General features: G+C 48.8%; 1 protein-coding gene across 2 annotated transcripts in view; it reads left to right on the top strand.

Moving 5' to 3' along the window:
* The first annotated feature begins 4,037 nt into the window (after positions 1-4,037).
* The window catches only part of IGLON5 (IgLON family member 5), a 110,694-nt gene continuing 98,641 nt past the window's right edge, over positions 4,038-16,090 (top strand). For both annotated transcript variants that reach the window (XM_053267925.1, XM_053267924.1), the window contains exon 1: positions 4,038-4,261. In XM_053267925.1, coding sequence (XP_053123900.1) covers positions 4,201-4,261 — 61 coding nt within the window. In that variant the 5' untranslated portion in view covers positions 4,038-4,200. The remainder of the gene's footprint in view (positions 4,262-16,090) is intronic.

Here is a 16,090-nt window from a genome sequence, read left to right as displayed (position 1 = left end):
ATCCATCCATCCAATTTATATACTGCCCTTCTTGAAGTGGCTCAGGGCAGTTTACATTGAAATCAAAAACCGCACATTAAAGCAATTAAAAGCAAGAGACATTTAAACCAGATTAAATCTCATTAACATTAAGGTGAAAATGAGATATTAACAGACAGACTGAAGTGAAGGGTCTTTAAGGCTCTCCTGAAGACCTCCAAGGAAGACAGTCCACCTGTATCCACAGGGAGCGTGTTCCACCACCACCTAGGGGCAGCAGCTGAAAAGGCCATCCAGGCTGGTGGCCATCACCATATCCTGTGGCAGAGAGTTCCACAGTTGTTTTATTATGTATTTATTTAATTTAGCACATTTGTATACATCCATCCATCCATTCAATTTATATACTGCCCTAACACATTTGTATACCACCCACTACCGAAGTCTTTAGGTGGTTTAAAACAATAAAACAAACCAAGAAATTTAAACATATAAAATTAAAACATATAAAAAGTCCAAATTAAAATTATGTGTCATGTGAAAAAGTACTTCCTTTTGTTGGTCCGAAATTTCCTGGCAATCCATTCCAAGGGATGACCCCTGGTCCTAGTGTTGTGGGAGAGGGAGAAACATTTCTCTCTGTCCACAATCTCTGCTCCATGCACAATTTTACTGTTTGCCGCAAGAGAGAGAGAGGAGGATGTCAAATTACACACTTAAAGTAATGTGTATTTTGCCCCACAGCAAAATATCTCTAGCTTGTGTGCGGCCCAGGGCATGAAGAGCTTGTAGCATTCCCATGAGGAATCAATATTGTTCTGGCCCTGCTGGAATTAGAAAATCTATGTTGCAGGCGAGGCCCTAAACAACCACCCCTACACAGTGGCAGCACCAGAAGAAAATAATTGAAGTGGAGGCATAGAAGAGGCAAAGTGCATGTATGGTGGGTGAGCTGGGTCCCACGTATGAGGTTTCTGAGACAGAAATGGGGGACGGAGAGGAGAGCTGATCTGGTGGTAGCAAGCATGACTTGTCCCCTTAGCTAAGCAGGGTCTGCCCTGGTTGCATATGAATTGGAGACTAGAAGTGTGAGCACTGCAAGATATCCCCCTTAGGGGATGGAGCCACTCTGGGAAGAGCATCTAGGTTCCAAGTTCCCTCCCTGGCAGCATCTCCAAGATAGGGCTGAGAGAAAGTCCTGCCTGCAACCCTGGAGAAGCTGCTGCCAGTCTGTGAAGACAACACTGAGCTAGATGGACCAATGGTCTGACTCAGTATATGGCAGCTTCCTATGTTCCTATGTGGCGGGGTGGTAAACCACTTGCCTCCCATGCCCCCCTGGAACTGCCCTTGCCCCTATAGCCCCTCTTTCAGACAGTCCTGAAGCTTCGGATCTTGTCCATGTCATGAATTCACTATCTGGCCATACGAGTGTCTCTCTCTTTGCCCCAGTGCACCCCTCCCTTAGCAGGCTTCACTGACTGTTTTCACTCAACATTTTATAACCTGCCTCCCCTGACTTCTGCAATCCACCCCCCAACATTTTGAGGCTGGTTACAGACTTGCCCCTTAGGCTGATTGTTAATGGAAGCTAAAAAGGTAAGTATGCCCTCGAGTTGGTGCCGACTCCTGGCGACCACAGAGCCCTGTGGTTTGCTTGGGTAGAATACAGGAGGGGTTGACCATTGCCTCCTCCTGTGCAGCATGAGATGATGCCTTTCAGCATCTTCCTATATCGCTGCTGGGAGACATAGCAGCAGGGATTCGAACCAGCAACCTCATGCTTGCTAGGCAAGTCATTTCCCGCTGTGCCCTGTATAGTGGGGTATAAATCTGGAAAATCAGAAAACTAGTGTAGACACAGGACTTAAAAACATAAGAATAGCCCTGCTGGATCAGGCCCAAGGCCCATCTAATCCAGCATCCTGCTTCACAAAGTGGCCCACCAGATGCCTCTGGGGAGCCCACAGGCTAGAAGTGAAAGCATGCCGTCTCTCCTGCTGTTGCTCCCCTGCAACTGGCATTCAGAGGCATCGTGCCTCTGAGGCTGGAGGTGGCCCACAGCCACCAGACTAGTAGCCACTGATAGACCTGTCCTCCATGAATTTGTCTAAGCCCCCTTTAAAGCCATCCAAGCTGGTGGCCATCACTACATCCCATGGCATAAGACACACTTAGGAACAAAGGAACATAGGAAGCTGCCATATACTGAGTCAGATTATTGGTCTATCTAGCTCAGTATTGTCTACACAGACTGGCAGTGGCTTCTCCAAGGTTGCAGGCAGGAATCTCTCTCAGCCTTATCTTGGAGATGCTGCCAGGGAGGGAACTTGGAGCCTTCTGCTCTTCCCAGAGCGGCTCCATCCCTGAGGGGAATATCTTACAGTGCTCACACTTCTAGTCTCCCTTTCATATGCAGCCAGGGCGGACCCTGCTTAGCTAAGGGGACAAGTCATGTTCGCTACCACAAGACCAGCTCTTACAATCTGCCCTCTGCGCAATCTTTCTTTCTAAACTCAGGTACCCTCCTGCTGCTTAACTTCAGAAATGTCAGGGCCTGTTGTGAGCAGTCTTCACGATCCCAGTGGTACTCTCTTCTTTATCTCTGCTTCACATAGCCCTGGCTGAATCTTGATCTTGGAACAAACCGAGAAATAAAAAGACTCTGGACTGAATCCTTCCTGGACTCCATCAATTCTTGTGGGAAGATCAAGAAGTTGTGTGTATGTGGGCGGGGAGTGGATGGAATTCAATGGGTCTTGTGGGTAAATGTCCTGAGACATCATTCCTGACAACAGAGATCTCAATCCTGGGCATGTTGGCTCAGAAGTAAGCCCCACTGGGTTCAATGGAGCTTCCTTGCAGATAAGTGTCCGTAGGTGAGCAGCCACAAGCAAATGCCAGCTTTTATAAAGACCGAATTGCTCTGATCCTTAGAGCAGGGGATACCAATGGTCATGTGGCTGGGGGTGATGGGAGCTGTATTCCATCGACATCTGGCAGCGAGTGATGGGCATTGTAGTCCAACATCATCGGGAGACCCAAAGTTGAGAATCCCCGAGTTACGATTCCAGGCTCAATTTGCCTGAAAGCAGACATTTCTTTTCAGTTCCGGGGCTGTTTCTGAAACATCCTCAAATAATTCCCCCCCTTCTGCAGTTATGCCAGTTTCTTCCCCAATGCCCCCCACTTCCTGTCCCACAATCAAATGCATCAAAGCGAATGCCTCTGAGCATGTGCAGTGTGTTTTCCCAGCTCACAGCTGCTGAGGAACGGCAGCCGGTGCCTTCTCCCCCCCCACCCCACAGACCCACCCACCCTCCCTCCTAAGATAACGGAGGAGGGGGTTTCAGGAAGCTTTGCCCCTCTCTCCATTTGGAAATCGAGGGTAGCAGGAGGGGGCCCAGGCAGTCATGGGAGGAGAGATCCAGCAGGCAGAGGAGGGGGTGGGAGGGGCAGGTTGCTGTGCTGGGGAAGGAAAAGTGCTGAGGAGAGCTTTGAAGTGAGGCAGGGGGAGGAGGGGAGGTGATGGTGGAGTGGCTTGATGGGGGGGGGAGATGTACAACTCTCAGACTATAGAAAGTGTGGCGTGGGGGGGGAGCAAGAGACGGAGAGACTGATTGCATGGGATAATTCCCTTCCTCGTCTCTGTCATCCCCACGGGGGACCTACAGGAGGCAATCTGGAGAGGAAGGCTGGAGGGGGGGGGGAGGGCAGGGAAGGAGAGCTCCCGGCCTCAGCTCTGGGATCTCTCTGGGTTTCCCTGATCATGTGTGGAGGGGTGTTCTGCTGCCTCCCCCCCTCCTCTTCCCCAGCATTGCTGCAGTAACAAAGAGCCCCTCATAAATCAGCTCCCCCCCTCCACCCCTTGGCCCTTCCCACCAGCCTCCTCTCCCTCTCCGCCATTGGAGGCCCCCCTTTGCCTTCATTTGCATGCCCGGCCCTTTCCCCAGCCAGGCGGGCTCCTGACTGGCCAGCTTGGGCACCTCCCTCATCTCTGCCCAGCTGTCTGTCAGAATCCTCACCCCCTGCTCCAGCTTCTCCCCCCCCCACTCAATCCCTCCACAATACACCCCCCTCCCCTTATGAGATGCAGCAAGGCTGGTGGGTTGACTGCGAGAGCCAGCCTGTATCTCCCTCCTCCATCCCTCTCGGTGTCTCGCTCCGCTCCTCCAACTGCAGCCTTCTCCCCGCCAGCAGCATCCAGGACCAGCCAGAGACATGAACTGCGCACTGCTGGCCACATTCCTCTCCAGGATGGGGATGATGCTCTTCTACCCAGGTACTGCAACTGGGCTCAGCGCTGCTGCTGGTGGGGAGGCTGGGCTGGGAGAAAAGCTGTGCGCGAGCAGAATACCCAATGCGTACCTGTGTGTGTGTGTGTGTAGGGGGGGCCCACCGGAGGCACAGCTGTGTGGTGCGGGGGGGGGGGGATCCGGGGTTGCCTATGCGCTCGGGCTTCTGTGGCTGCCTGCGCACCAGTGTGTGCTTTGGTGTGTGTGGCACACTCGTGGCATCATGGGGGTCCCCGTTTCACTAGGGCGAGCGGCTTCACTTCTGGGGCCATCCCAAAGAGAGGCAGGTCGGTTGATCCCAAGAAGAGGCAGGTGTCCCCCTTTCCCAGCTCGATGCCTTCCGTGGGAATACACCATTTTGGTATGTCAGGTATGCCGGCCGACGGGATCCAGTTTTGCCCAACGAGGTGTCGCACCGACTGCATGCGTGCCGTGTGAATGCACAAATTGTAGCACCTCCTTCTGGACAACCGGCTCGTTCTGGGCCGTCTCTCTCTCTCTCCCCCCTGTACCGTTGGCTCTCTGTAGCTGCCCACCGTACAGTTCCTTCCACGGATTTGCCATGATGTACACATCGAAGTGCCACTTGCCTTCTGGATTTGCACGACGGTGCCAGCTATGGGGAAGGGCGGGGGGGGGGCAGGGATCAGCTTCAGAGCCAGCCGTCTGAAGATCTGCAAAGGCGACGGACGGTGGAGGGACACAGGGCACACTGTGTAGGTCTGGAGACAGACAGGAGGACATGTGTATACAGATGTTGAAGGATGGATGGATGGATGGACGTATGGGTGGTGCTGGGCACTGTCCATGAATGAAAGGTTTGTGTCAACATGGATTGCTGGATGGACAGGTTTTTTGTGTGTATGTGTGTGTGGAAATCAACCGAGGAAAAGGGACTTTTGCAATATGCGTGAGTGAGAGGCAGGCAGGCAGGCAGATGGGTTTGGGCAGCAGGAGAAGTGATCATCATAGGTAATGGTGTTGGTGGTGGTGGTGATGACCAGAATATTTAGAGAAGCATAGAGGAACCCATAGGATGGAAGGAAGGATGAGAGCTACCAAAGGTGAGACATGGACACAGAGGTGGGAGGGCCATGCCACAACATTCTTTGGCAGGAAGCGAGGCTGCCGTCCAGCGCACAGTTGCCTGGGAGTAAGCCCTACTGAACTCAGTGGGACTTATTTCCAAGTCAACATGCATTGGATCGTACTGGATGGGTTGTTGTCCTCTGTGCTTGGCTTGGTCGCAACCCGACCCCTGCTAGCCTTCCAGCCCCATGATTGGGGAAGACCACTGCCTGTGGCCTTGTGGTGGCCTTGTGTTGTGAGTTTGGTGCTAAGCCAAAAAGCTCCTGTGTTGGGCTTGGTGGAACTGAGGCTGTCATGGGCTGCACCAAGGGGGGGGACCATTGATGTGGCATGATGCGCCTTGACCAATGGGACCAGTGGCAGTGCAGACGTTCTCATTGGCATTTTGGTCAGTGGTTGGCATTGATTTGGGCCAAGGCTGAGACTGCTGGTGGAGAAGCAATTAGGGTTATGCATATAAGCCTGATTTAGATATTCGGTTGTAACTGCATTCAGACGTCTGTACCCTCGCACAGTTTATCCATATAATTCATGTTTACATTTCCATCCCACGTTTCCTCCAGAGTGCCATACATGGTTAGATTTATCCTCACAACAACCCTATGAGGTAGGTATGGCTGGGAGAAAAGTGGAGAGCTGGTCTTGTGGTAGCAAACATGACTTCTCCCCTTAGCTAAGTAGGGTCCACCCTGGTTGCATATGAAAGGGAAACTAAAAGTGTGAGCACTTTAAGATATTCCCCTCTGGGGAAGGAGCCACTCTGGGAAGAGCAGAAGGTTCCAAGTTCCCTCCCTGGCAGCATCTCCAAGACAGCGCTGAGAGAGATTCTTGCCTTCAACCTTGAAGAAGCTGCTGCCAGTCTGTGTAGAAAATACTGTGCTTGCTAGACCTATGTTCTGACTCAGTATTTGGCAGCTTCCTATGTTCCTATGCTCCCAAAGATTACCCTGTGAGTTTCATGGCTGAACGGGGATTTGAACTCGAGTCTCCCTGGTTCTAGTTGGACACGCTAACCACTAACACTACACTTGCTCTACCTGCACTCATTTGGAAAGTTAGCCTGGGTGCAGGCTACCTGAAAGGCAGAACCCAGACAGGAAGTATGCTGTGGTACCTGTGAATAACTGCTCTGGACCCATGGACACGATACACAGATTGTACGAGTGTTGAATGTAATGTGTGAACAGCGCTATTGTTGCTTGGATTTGTGGGGTGGTTGATTGGGCTAGTGATTCTCTTCTGTTTTGGAATGCCATGGTTGGCCTTAATCATTTAAGACCCTAGAAAGAACCCCGCTGAATCACTGGACTAGTGGCTACTAGTCTTGATGGCTGTAAGCCACCTCCAGGCTCAGAGGCAGGATACCTCTGAATACCAGTTGCAGGGGAGCAACAGCAGGAGAGAGGGGGCCTTGCCTTCACTTTCTGGTTGCGGACTTCCTGTGGACCACTGTGGGCTTCCTGTGGGCTTCTTCTGGTGGGCCACTGTGGGAAACAGAATGCTGGACTAGACAGGCCTTGGGCCTGTCCATCCAGCATGGCTGTTCTTATGTTCCTGTGAAGTAAAGGTCCTTCTGGTCCAGAATTCTGCTTCCATCAGTGGCCAACGGATGCCCACCAGCAGGAAGGCCACAAACATTTCGCTGTCATGGCAAGCAGCCATTGACAGATCGATCTTTTATGCATTGGCTGAGTCCCTTTTAAAAACCCATGTAAGCTAGCAGAAATCTCCATATGTTGTGGCCGTGAATTCCATCCATTAATTATGCATTGCTTCCTTTTGCATGTCTTGAATCTGCTGCTCACGGTTTTAATGTGGTGAACCCACATTCTAGAGCTATGAGAGAGGAAGAGAATTTCTCTTCCTAGCTGCACTCTCCGGATGTCTAGCTGGTGGTAGGACAGGAAACATTGATCTTGGGGAAATTCTCACAACTATTGTTTGGGGAAATGTGATATATTCTTACCTCTGCCTATGGTGGTATAATATCGTCCAGTTGATGGTCTTCAGTTGATGGCATTAGCAGAAGTACAACTGGTACTCTCTAGTACTAGAGAGTACTAAGTACTAGTCAGTGTTGTGGTTAGAGTTTCAGACTAGGACTTGGGGGGACCCGAGTTCAAATCCCCATTCAGACATGAAACCCATTGCTTGAGTCTGGGCGAGTCACTTATCTCTCTGCCCAACTTAACTCATAAGGTTGTTGTGCGGATAAGCATAACCATATACACCACTCTGAGCTCCTTGGAGGAAGAGCAGAATATACATGTAACAATCAATCAATCAATCAATCAATCAATAAAAACAATCAAGAGCCCGAGGCATTAGAAAGGTAAATGCCTTTATTGTGGGTCCCATCAGCTTTCATGGACTAGAGAATCCACTTGGTCAGCTGTGTTGGATAAATTGGGCTACCGTTAGTGACAACTTATACCAGGTCTGGACAATCCAGGGGCTTCGCAATGCCTGCCAATCAGAGTCGTACTGCACACCTGTCTTCTGTTCTGCACCTTGGAGGAACAATTGGTACTCCAAAGAGGGCTACAAAGCCCGTGAGGGGAGACCACGAGGGCTGATCCTGTCCTTTGGTCATGCGTCCAAAGGACAGGATTTAAGCCCTGGTGTTTCTAACAGGAAGGGAATACTTGGTATATAGGTTTATTTTGTGCTCTGCTCACCACACTGGAGACCAAGAAGGAGGCTGCCGCTGCTGCTGCTGCTGCTGCTGCTTCTTCTTCTTCTTCTTCTTCTTCTTCTTCTTCTTCTTCTTCTTCTTCTTCTTCTTCTTCTTCTTCTTCTTCTTCTTCTTCTTCTTCTCCTCCTCCTCCTCCTCCTCCTCCTCCTCTTTCTCCTCCTCCTCCTCTTTCTCCTCCTCCTCCTCCTTCTCCTCCTCCTCCTCCTTCTCCTCCCACCTCCTTCTCCCCCTCCTCATTCTCCTCCTCCTCCTTCTCTTCCTCCTCCTTCTCCTTCTTCTCCTCCCCCCTCCTCCTTCTCCTCTCCCCTCCTCCTCCTTCTCCTTCTTCTCCTCCTCCTTCTCCTCCCCTCCTCCCCCTTCTTCTCCCCCTCCCCCTCCCCCTTCTCCTGCTCCTCCTCCTCCTTTTTCTCCACCTCCTTCTCCTTCTTATTTTCTGACCTCCCTAATTTTTATGTCTTTTCTTGAGAAATCTGGACCAGGTAATTTATTGTGGCTCTACGGTCTGTTGAGGCCTGAATAATATGAGTTAATCCCTGCAAGGGAATAATTTTGGGGAGACATCTGCCTCTAGGGCACATTGTTGGGCTCAGTTACCTTCTGCTCCTGTGATTCTGTGGGAGAAACAGAGGAAGCTGCCTTATTTCACACAATAACTTCAATCTTGGTGACCCACATTCAACCAAGATTCAAACGAACAAGGCCAAACTCCTTCTGATTCTTATGAAGCATGCAAAAAAAAAAAAACAACACACCATAATATTATCACCCCTAAATGTACCCTCTTGAACTCAGGGAGGGCCTTGTATTTCCCCAACAGTTCCAGGGAGACTGTCCCAGAATTTTACACCTCTTAGCAGTTAGAAACTTCCTTCTGATTTTTCCAGCCTAAATTTGTTCATGTCCCAATTTGTGGCTGTCTGTTTTGATGGTAAGAGCTGCCAGCTATACTGTACAACCCTGACATTAACATTCACTGTACTGTATCGAGGGAATGGGACATGATACTGGCGAACAGCATTATCTGCGGGGGTTTCGTTCTTCGCTACGACAGTGGATAATGGAACTGCAGATAACGGAATATTCTGTCTGATATGGGGGGTGAGGTTCCCAGAGGTTGTAAACCCACCCCCCCAAAAGCGGGAAAGTGTGGAAATAATGGAAATAAAGTTCCCTACAGTGTTTCTTGGGTCTGCAGCTATCTCATAATGCCCTCCCCAGTTCAAAATCTGCCACTTTCCCATGATTTTTAGATTGTGAATCCTACTGGAGACAGGAGACCATCTTATTTATGTATTAGCTATTTTTCTAAGTAAACTGCTTTGAGAAATTTGGTTGAAGGGCAGTATATAAATATTTGTAGTAGTAGTTTTCACTTAAAAAAATGTTAAAAAACAAAAACAAAAAAACAAATGAGCCACAAAATGGCTCCTTTCCTTAAAATGGTGGCCAGAAATGACCTCGGAGGACATTTCCGGGAACCTCAAAACTGCGGATACGTGGTAATTAACCCTTTTAATCCCCTTCCCCCCCCCCCCCCCCGCACATGCCGAGGTCGGGTGTCAGTTACCCGACCACAGATACATAGAACCGTGGATGCCATGTCCATGAATGGCGAAGTTCACCTGTACAACGATACCCAATGTTGGGCGGAGGGGAGAGAGTAGTTTAAACTTTGGGTTTAGAGAGGAGAACGGCCCAAAAATACTCCTTTCCTTTCAGACAGAAAGTTCTCAGATGGGACAATAGATTGTTTATGGCGTCAGCATGAGACTTAAAAGCTTTCTTAAATAAATTGCCAAGGCATAAGTAATGCATATAAGGTTAAATGCAATTTTAGTAACTCTATTCCCACTTGGGCTCCTTATCCAAACAGACCCCCAATGGATGACTGATCAAGTGCTCTTAGGTTTAGAAACATAGGCAGCTGCCTTATACTGGCCTGGTTCACACAATTGTTCAGACCTAGGTTTAAAATTGTTAACTGATATTAGCATGATTGTGTGGACCCATGCCCAGGTGGAAATCTAAACTGACATCGGTCATCTTGGCATGGGTTCACACAATCATGCGGAATGTTGGTTACCAACTTCAAATCTAAATTCAAACAAATGTATGAACCAGGCTACTGAGTCAGACCATTGGTCCATCTAGCTTAGTATTGACTCGGTTCGTTCACATGATCCAAATCAGGGTAGGAGGAGTACCCAGACAGGGTAGGAATGCTGGGCGCACTCCCAACTGATGGTTGTGTAAACTCAAACCAGAAGGTCAGAGGAGGCGATTGTGATCGGGTGGGGAGCAGGAGCTGGAGAGGATGGCTTTTCATCTACTCTCAATAAAATGCTGGGGAGAGAATCTGAATAGCATGCTCCCATCCAATCCAATCTCCCATCTCCCACAGGATCACTCTCCCCGAATCCTACCTTGTTGTTGGAGTTTACATGACTGACAATCAGGAGCAAGCCTCCGAACTGGATTAGGATCTTGAGAACCAGCCTACTGACTGGCAGCAGCTCTCCAAGGTTTCAGGCAGGAGTCTTTGCCAGACCTTCCTAGAGAAGCCAGGGATTGGACCTGGGACCTTCAGCAAGCCAAACAGATGCCCAACCACTGAGCTACAACCCCATCCCTGGGAGAAGAACCCCCCCCCAATGGATCAAGCCAAGGCTGATTTAGTCCAGGTCATGTTTCCCACAGGGCCTTCCAGATGTCCCTGAAAGCCCCCAAGTAGGAGATGAAGGCATGCCTGCTCTCCTGCTGTTGCTCCCCTGAAACTGGGATTCAGAGGCATTCTGCCTCTGGGCCTGGATCCATCAAGACTATGGACATGAGTGCCTATATCCATCAGGACTAGGAGCTCTTGAAAGATAACATGTAATTTTCATGAGCTGGCACTCATAGGAAGCTTCCATATACTGAGTCAGATCATCAGTCCATCTAGCTCAGCATTGTCTACCCAGACTGGCAGCGGCTTCTCCAAGGGTACAGGCAGGACTCTTTCTCAGCCCTATCTTGGAGGAGCCAGGGAGGTCATTTGAAACCTTCTGCTCTTCCCAGAACAGCTCCATCCCCTGAGGGGAATCTCTTACAGTGCTCAGACATGTAGTCTCCCTTTCATGTGCAACCAGGGCGGACCCTGCTTAGCAAGGGGGGCAATTGATGCTGCCTGCTACAACAGCAGCTCTAACCTCCCAAGCAGTCACCCACCCAGAAACTGACCCAAGCTAGATCTGCTTAGCTTCAGTAAGGTAGCTGTAGCAGTTAGGTCAGTTCCCCTTACTGATCTGTAGGAGCATCACTGCTGTGACGGAAGACGGACCCTGAGTGACTAGAGAGTTTTTAAAAAATAATCTGCTTGTTTGCTACAAAGCTTTGGGGAGAGTCCGTCTCCTTGCTGTCTTTTATTCCTTGTTTCTTCTAATTTTTCCTGGACACGAGTCTCCCTAAGACTTCACAAAGTTTCAAAACCAACCCTTCGGAGAGCATCTTGTTTCTATTTTTCTGTTCTCCTGACTCACAGCTTTGCTGTCTATCTTTGGCATCCCTTTCACAGCCTGTGGTTAGCACAGCCATTCCACCAGCTTCTCTTCGCTCTTTTTGTTTTTCCATTCTGCGGTTTGATTGCAAATATTTCTATCCTACGTGTTCAAAGTCTGCTTAATAAAACCTGCTAGACCCAACCGATGCAAATTGAGGCCTACCGTGCCAGTATGTTATAGACTGGAGCAGTGTTCCCTCTCACTGGGATTCCCAGATGTTGTGGACTACAACTCCCAGAATCCCCAGCTGCAAAAGGCTTTTGCTTGAGGATTCTGGGAGTTGTAGTCCACAACATCTGGGAATCCCTGTTAGAGGGAACACTGGAATAGAGGACCCCCAGAGTTGCCTGTATATAGCACAGGGGTTCCCAGCCTTCTCAGATGTTGTTTGACCACAACACCAAAGGCCCTTGTAGCTGGGGATGATGGGTCTTGTAGTCCAACAACACTGGGGGACACAAGATTGGCAACCCCTGTCTCCAAGATATCCTTTGAATCTCCTTCCTAAGGCAGCTGGCAAATTTGCATTGAGTTAGTTGGCATTTTTACATTTGACCATGGTGTGGTTGGAGAGATGTTGTCCTCACTCTTGTAATATAAAAAGCCGGTCCGTATGATCAGATCCACGGCCGGTAAACAGGGAACATGAGATTTTCTGCAGCATGGGCTCTCCCGATTTCTGGCCAGGTAAACTCAGAAAGGTCTAGTTGGCATGGCGCCAACCTGATATCTACCTGGGATCGACAGCCAGAGGTCGGCTCCAAGATGATCAATTCCAGGTAGATGGGTTGGGCTAACCAGAGGTGGCTGAAAAGCATCGCTCCCAAGGGAGAGAAAAGGAGCTCCCAGCTGGACTGGTGAACAGTGTTACCTCTCTCTCTCTCAATCTCTCTCAATCTCTCTTCCTATCTATCTATCTATCTATTTGATTGATTGATTGATTGATTGATTGATTTCTATACCGCCCTTCCAAAAAATGGCTCAGGGCGGTTTCCAATTAAAAATGAAACAATTAAAACCAACTAGCAGTTAAAAACAGAGACTATAACTGGGATTCCCAGATGTTGTGGACTACAACTCCCAGAATCCCCAAGCAACAGCCATTGCAGCTGAGGATTCTGGGAGTTGTTGTCTACGACATCTGGGCATCCCGGTTAGAGGGAACACTGCTGGTGAAGAAAGCACTCGCCAGTTGGAGAGGCTGCATCCAGCACCAGCAGCGCCCCCTGTGTCAGCATGCAGAAGGGGCGTGGCCAGCACAGCGAGGGGAGGGACTATGCCCAGTGGCATCTGCACACAACAGCAAGGGAGGGCTCAGTTAAGAGGGTGCCTCTTTGCTCAGTTAGCTGAGACCGTCTCCCAGGTACAGCTTGGGAAAATTCTCGTCTGTATCCCTGAAAAGCTGCTACCAGTCAAAGAAGACAATCTTGAGCCAGATGGGCCTATGGTCTGACTCTGTAGATGGCAGCTTCCTGTTTTTTTTCAAAGAGAAAAAATTCTCACAGGGAAGAGAAGCCTCCAGGCCATGGGGGCATCCTTTGGGGAGTTAAAATAGCGATAGTAGATGTGACTGTGCCATCAAGATGCTGCAAAACTACTATCTGGACTTTCCAGAGAATTTTGATCGCAGCTTGAAGGGAGACGTCTTTAATTCCCTGAGTTGCTCTTTATTTCCGGATGTGCCGAGGAAGCCGCACAATGAAGTTCTTTCTTTTTTTGGAATGGAATTGTCATTTTATTTTATTTTATTTCTCTTCTAATCGCTGCCTTGTCGAAGCAAACCAAGGATCTCCCTTTTCTGGCATTCCCATTTCCAATAATGGCTAACCAGAAACCCTCAAGGAGGGAAGGGCATTGATACCCCTCCCCCACTGTTTCTTTCCAGCCCCTTGTATTCAAAGGTATACTGCTGGTGACCATGGAAGTTCCATTTAGCTTGCATGGCGGTGGCTAATACCATATTTCCCTGAATTCAAGACTAGTTTCCCCCAAGTTCTTTGTGGTTAGAAATTGGGTGTGTGTGTGTGTGTGTGTCATCTGAAATTCAGAATCCTCTTACTTTCAGGTAAATACAAGTATAAACTATATTTAACCTGTATTTCTAATCATGGGTTGTCTTAAATTCAGAATCGTCTTCTATTTGGGTAAATATGGTAGCTTTAGAGAGATTTATTCTGTAGATAGGAATGGCTAATTCACCCCCCCCCCCCCACATATCTAGGGTTGCCAATTCTGGCTTTACAAATCCCAGTGCCTAATTTGCCTATTATGTAAATTGGCTTGAAAATAATTTTTGAACAGAATAGTGACTGCATGCTTTGCTCCATAAATCCGCTTCTACAAGGTCTTAGCTTTTTTTTTTTTTTTTTAAATGAAAGCTGAAATAAGGGCAAATCTAGGTGAGATGCTTAAAATCTGGATGAAACCTGGAATTTGGCGGGGCATGGCATACACACCAGCATCATGGTATAGTTTAGTCATTGCCCCTGTTTAAATCTCCTTAATGACTTGGAACCAGAGAGGTGATGTTCAACAATCCCAAGCAGCCCAAACTTTCCTGTTGCCACACAGGAGGATTTAGAATCCTTTCCCAGCCCTGAATGGGGTGATCAGTTTGGAGATTGCTGTTGGTGTTTGTCTTCGTGCAGTCGATAACCATGGCGTATATTGAATTCGGATGGCCGTAGATCTCGAAATGGTGATTGCCATGTTGGTCTCATAGATTAGTGCTTCCTCAATGCCGACTGGCATCTAAGCCAGCTGCCCAAGCTGGCAAACAGAGCAATACCAAACACTGTCAATGGCCTAGACCAGAGAACACCAACCTTTGAAGCAGAGGCAGGGCGGAATTATGGTACATCATTTGGCTGCCCAGGATCTGCTTCATTTAAAGCCATACTTCCTTTTGCTCCCCAACAACTGGCCTTCAGTGGCTTGCTTCTATTAAGCATGGAGGTCCCATTGAGCCATGACAGGTTGTCCTCCTTTATGGATGTGTCTAATCTTAGTCTAAACCTATCTAAACCAGTGGTCAACACCTTCTCTTCTGACTGCACTGTCTTTCCTTCTGTTCTGAGGAAGTTCAGAGTGAAGGGGGTGGAGGGAGATACAATTTTCAGTGTTAAGGGAAGATGCAATTCTCAAAGTAATGGGAGAGGATTCTCAGAGTAAAGGGGGAAGGTGCAATTCTCAAGACTCATGGGAGATGATTCTCAGAGTAAAGGAGGAAGGAGCATTTATCAGAGTTATGGGAGAGGATTCTCAGGGTAAAGAGGGAAGGTGCAATTCTCAGAGTAATGGATTCTCAGAGTAAAGGGGGAAGGTGCAATTCTAAGAGTAATGGATTTTTGGAGTAAAGGGGGAAGCTGCAATTCTAAGAGTAAAGGGGGAACAAGCATTTCTCAGAGTAAAGGGGGAAGGTGGAATTCTCAGAGTAATGGGAGAGGATTCTCAAATAAAGGGGGAAGGCAATTCTCAAGAGTCATGGGAGAGGATTCTCGGAGTAAAGAGGGAAGGGGCATTTCTCAGACTTATGGGAGAGGATTCTCAGAGTAGAGGGAAGGTGCAATTCTCCGAGTAATAGATTATCAGAGTAAAGGGGGAAGGTGCAATTCTAAGAGTAAAGGGGGAATGAGCATTTCTCAGAGTAATGGATTCTTGGAGTAAAGGGGGAAGGTGCAATTCTAAGAGTTAAGGAGAAGGTGCATTTCTCAGAATTAATGGGGCAAGCTGTGATTGTGCCCTTGCTGAAGCTGGTTGGAAGAGGGAATGGCATTTCTGCCCTAATGCTGCCCTCCCATCTATCCAGAAGGCTCTCCACAGAATCACAGTAGCAAAACAAAACCATGTTATGGGCTGGATGCAGACTTCAGGCTGCCAGTTGGCTATCCCTGATCCAGAGCAACCCTGCCAAGTATAGGGGGAAATGTTCCAGCCAAAGCCATCCCCTGCATGGCCACGGCCACCACCAGTCCAAGTGCTGCACGGGAGAGTTTCAGAGTCTTTGATCAGTGCTGCAGAATCAAGGGGCAAGGCGTTCACTCGATTGTACCACTCTGGACTTCAAGAGGAGCATTCCCTGTGTGAGAAACGAAATGCAAGCATCCGTGAGGCTGCCATCTAGGGCTCCTGTTCTTGCGGGTTTGCATAAACAGTGCCAGAATATGGCCCTGCCCAGGATTCCTTTTCTCCTTCTGTACTGTGAGGTGGTTTAAGAATGTAAGATAGAATTCTTCACCCTGCTCCCCAAAGGGGCTTCACATTCTGCAGCCCCCAAATCCACCACCTTCTTTGCCCATTGCACCTCAGCCCCCAAGAAACAGCTAGTCTCATAAACTGCAATCCCTCTGTTGAATATGAATTGCCTCCCTTGGCATTCGTTTCCAAAAAGAAATGGTCTCAGACTAGATTTCCATATTACCAGCAGCCTCTTTTCAGCTCTGAAGGGCTAGACCAAGGGTTCATAGGAACACAGGAAGCTGCCGGATACTGAG

This window comes from Hemicordylus capensis, chromosome 7, assembly GCF_027244095.1.
Source record: "Hemicordylus capensis ecotype Gifberg chromosome 7, rHemCap1.1.pri, whole genome shotgun sequence".
NCBI classification, from domain to species: Eukaryota; Metazoa; Chordata; class Lepidosauria; order Squamata; family Cordylidae; genus Hemicordylus; species Hemicordylus capensis.
Note: the sequence above shows the minus strand (reverse complement) of the source record. Positions and strands in the feature narration are given on the sequence as shown.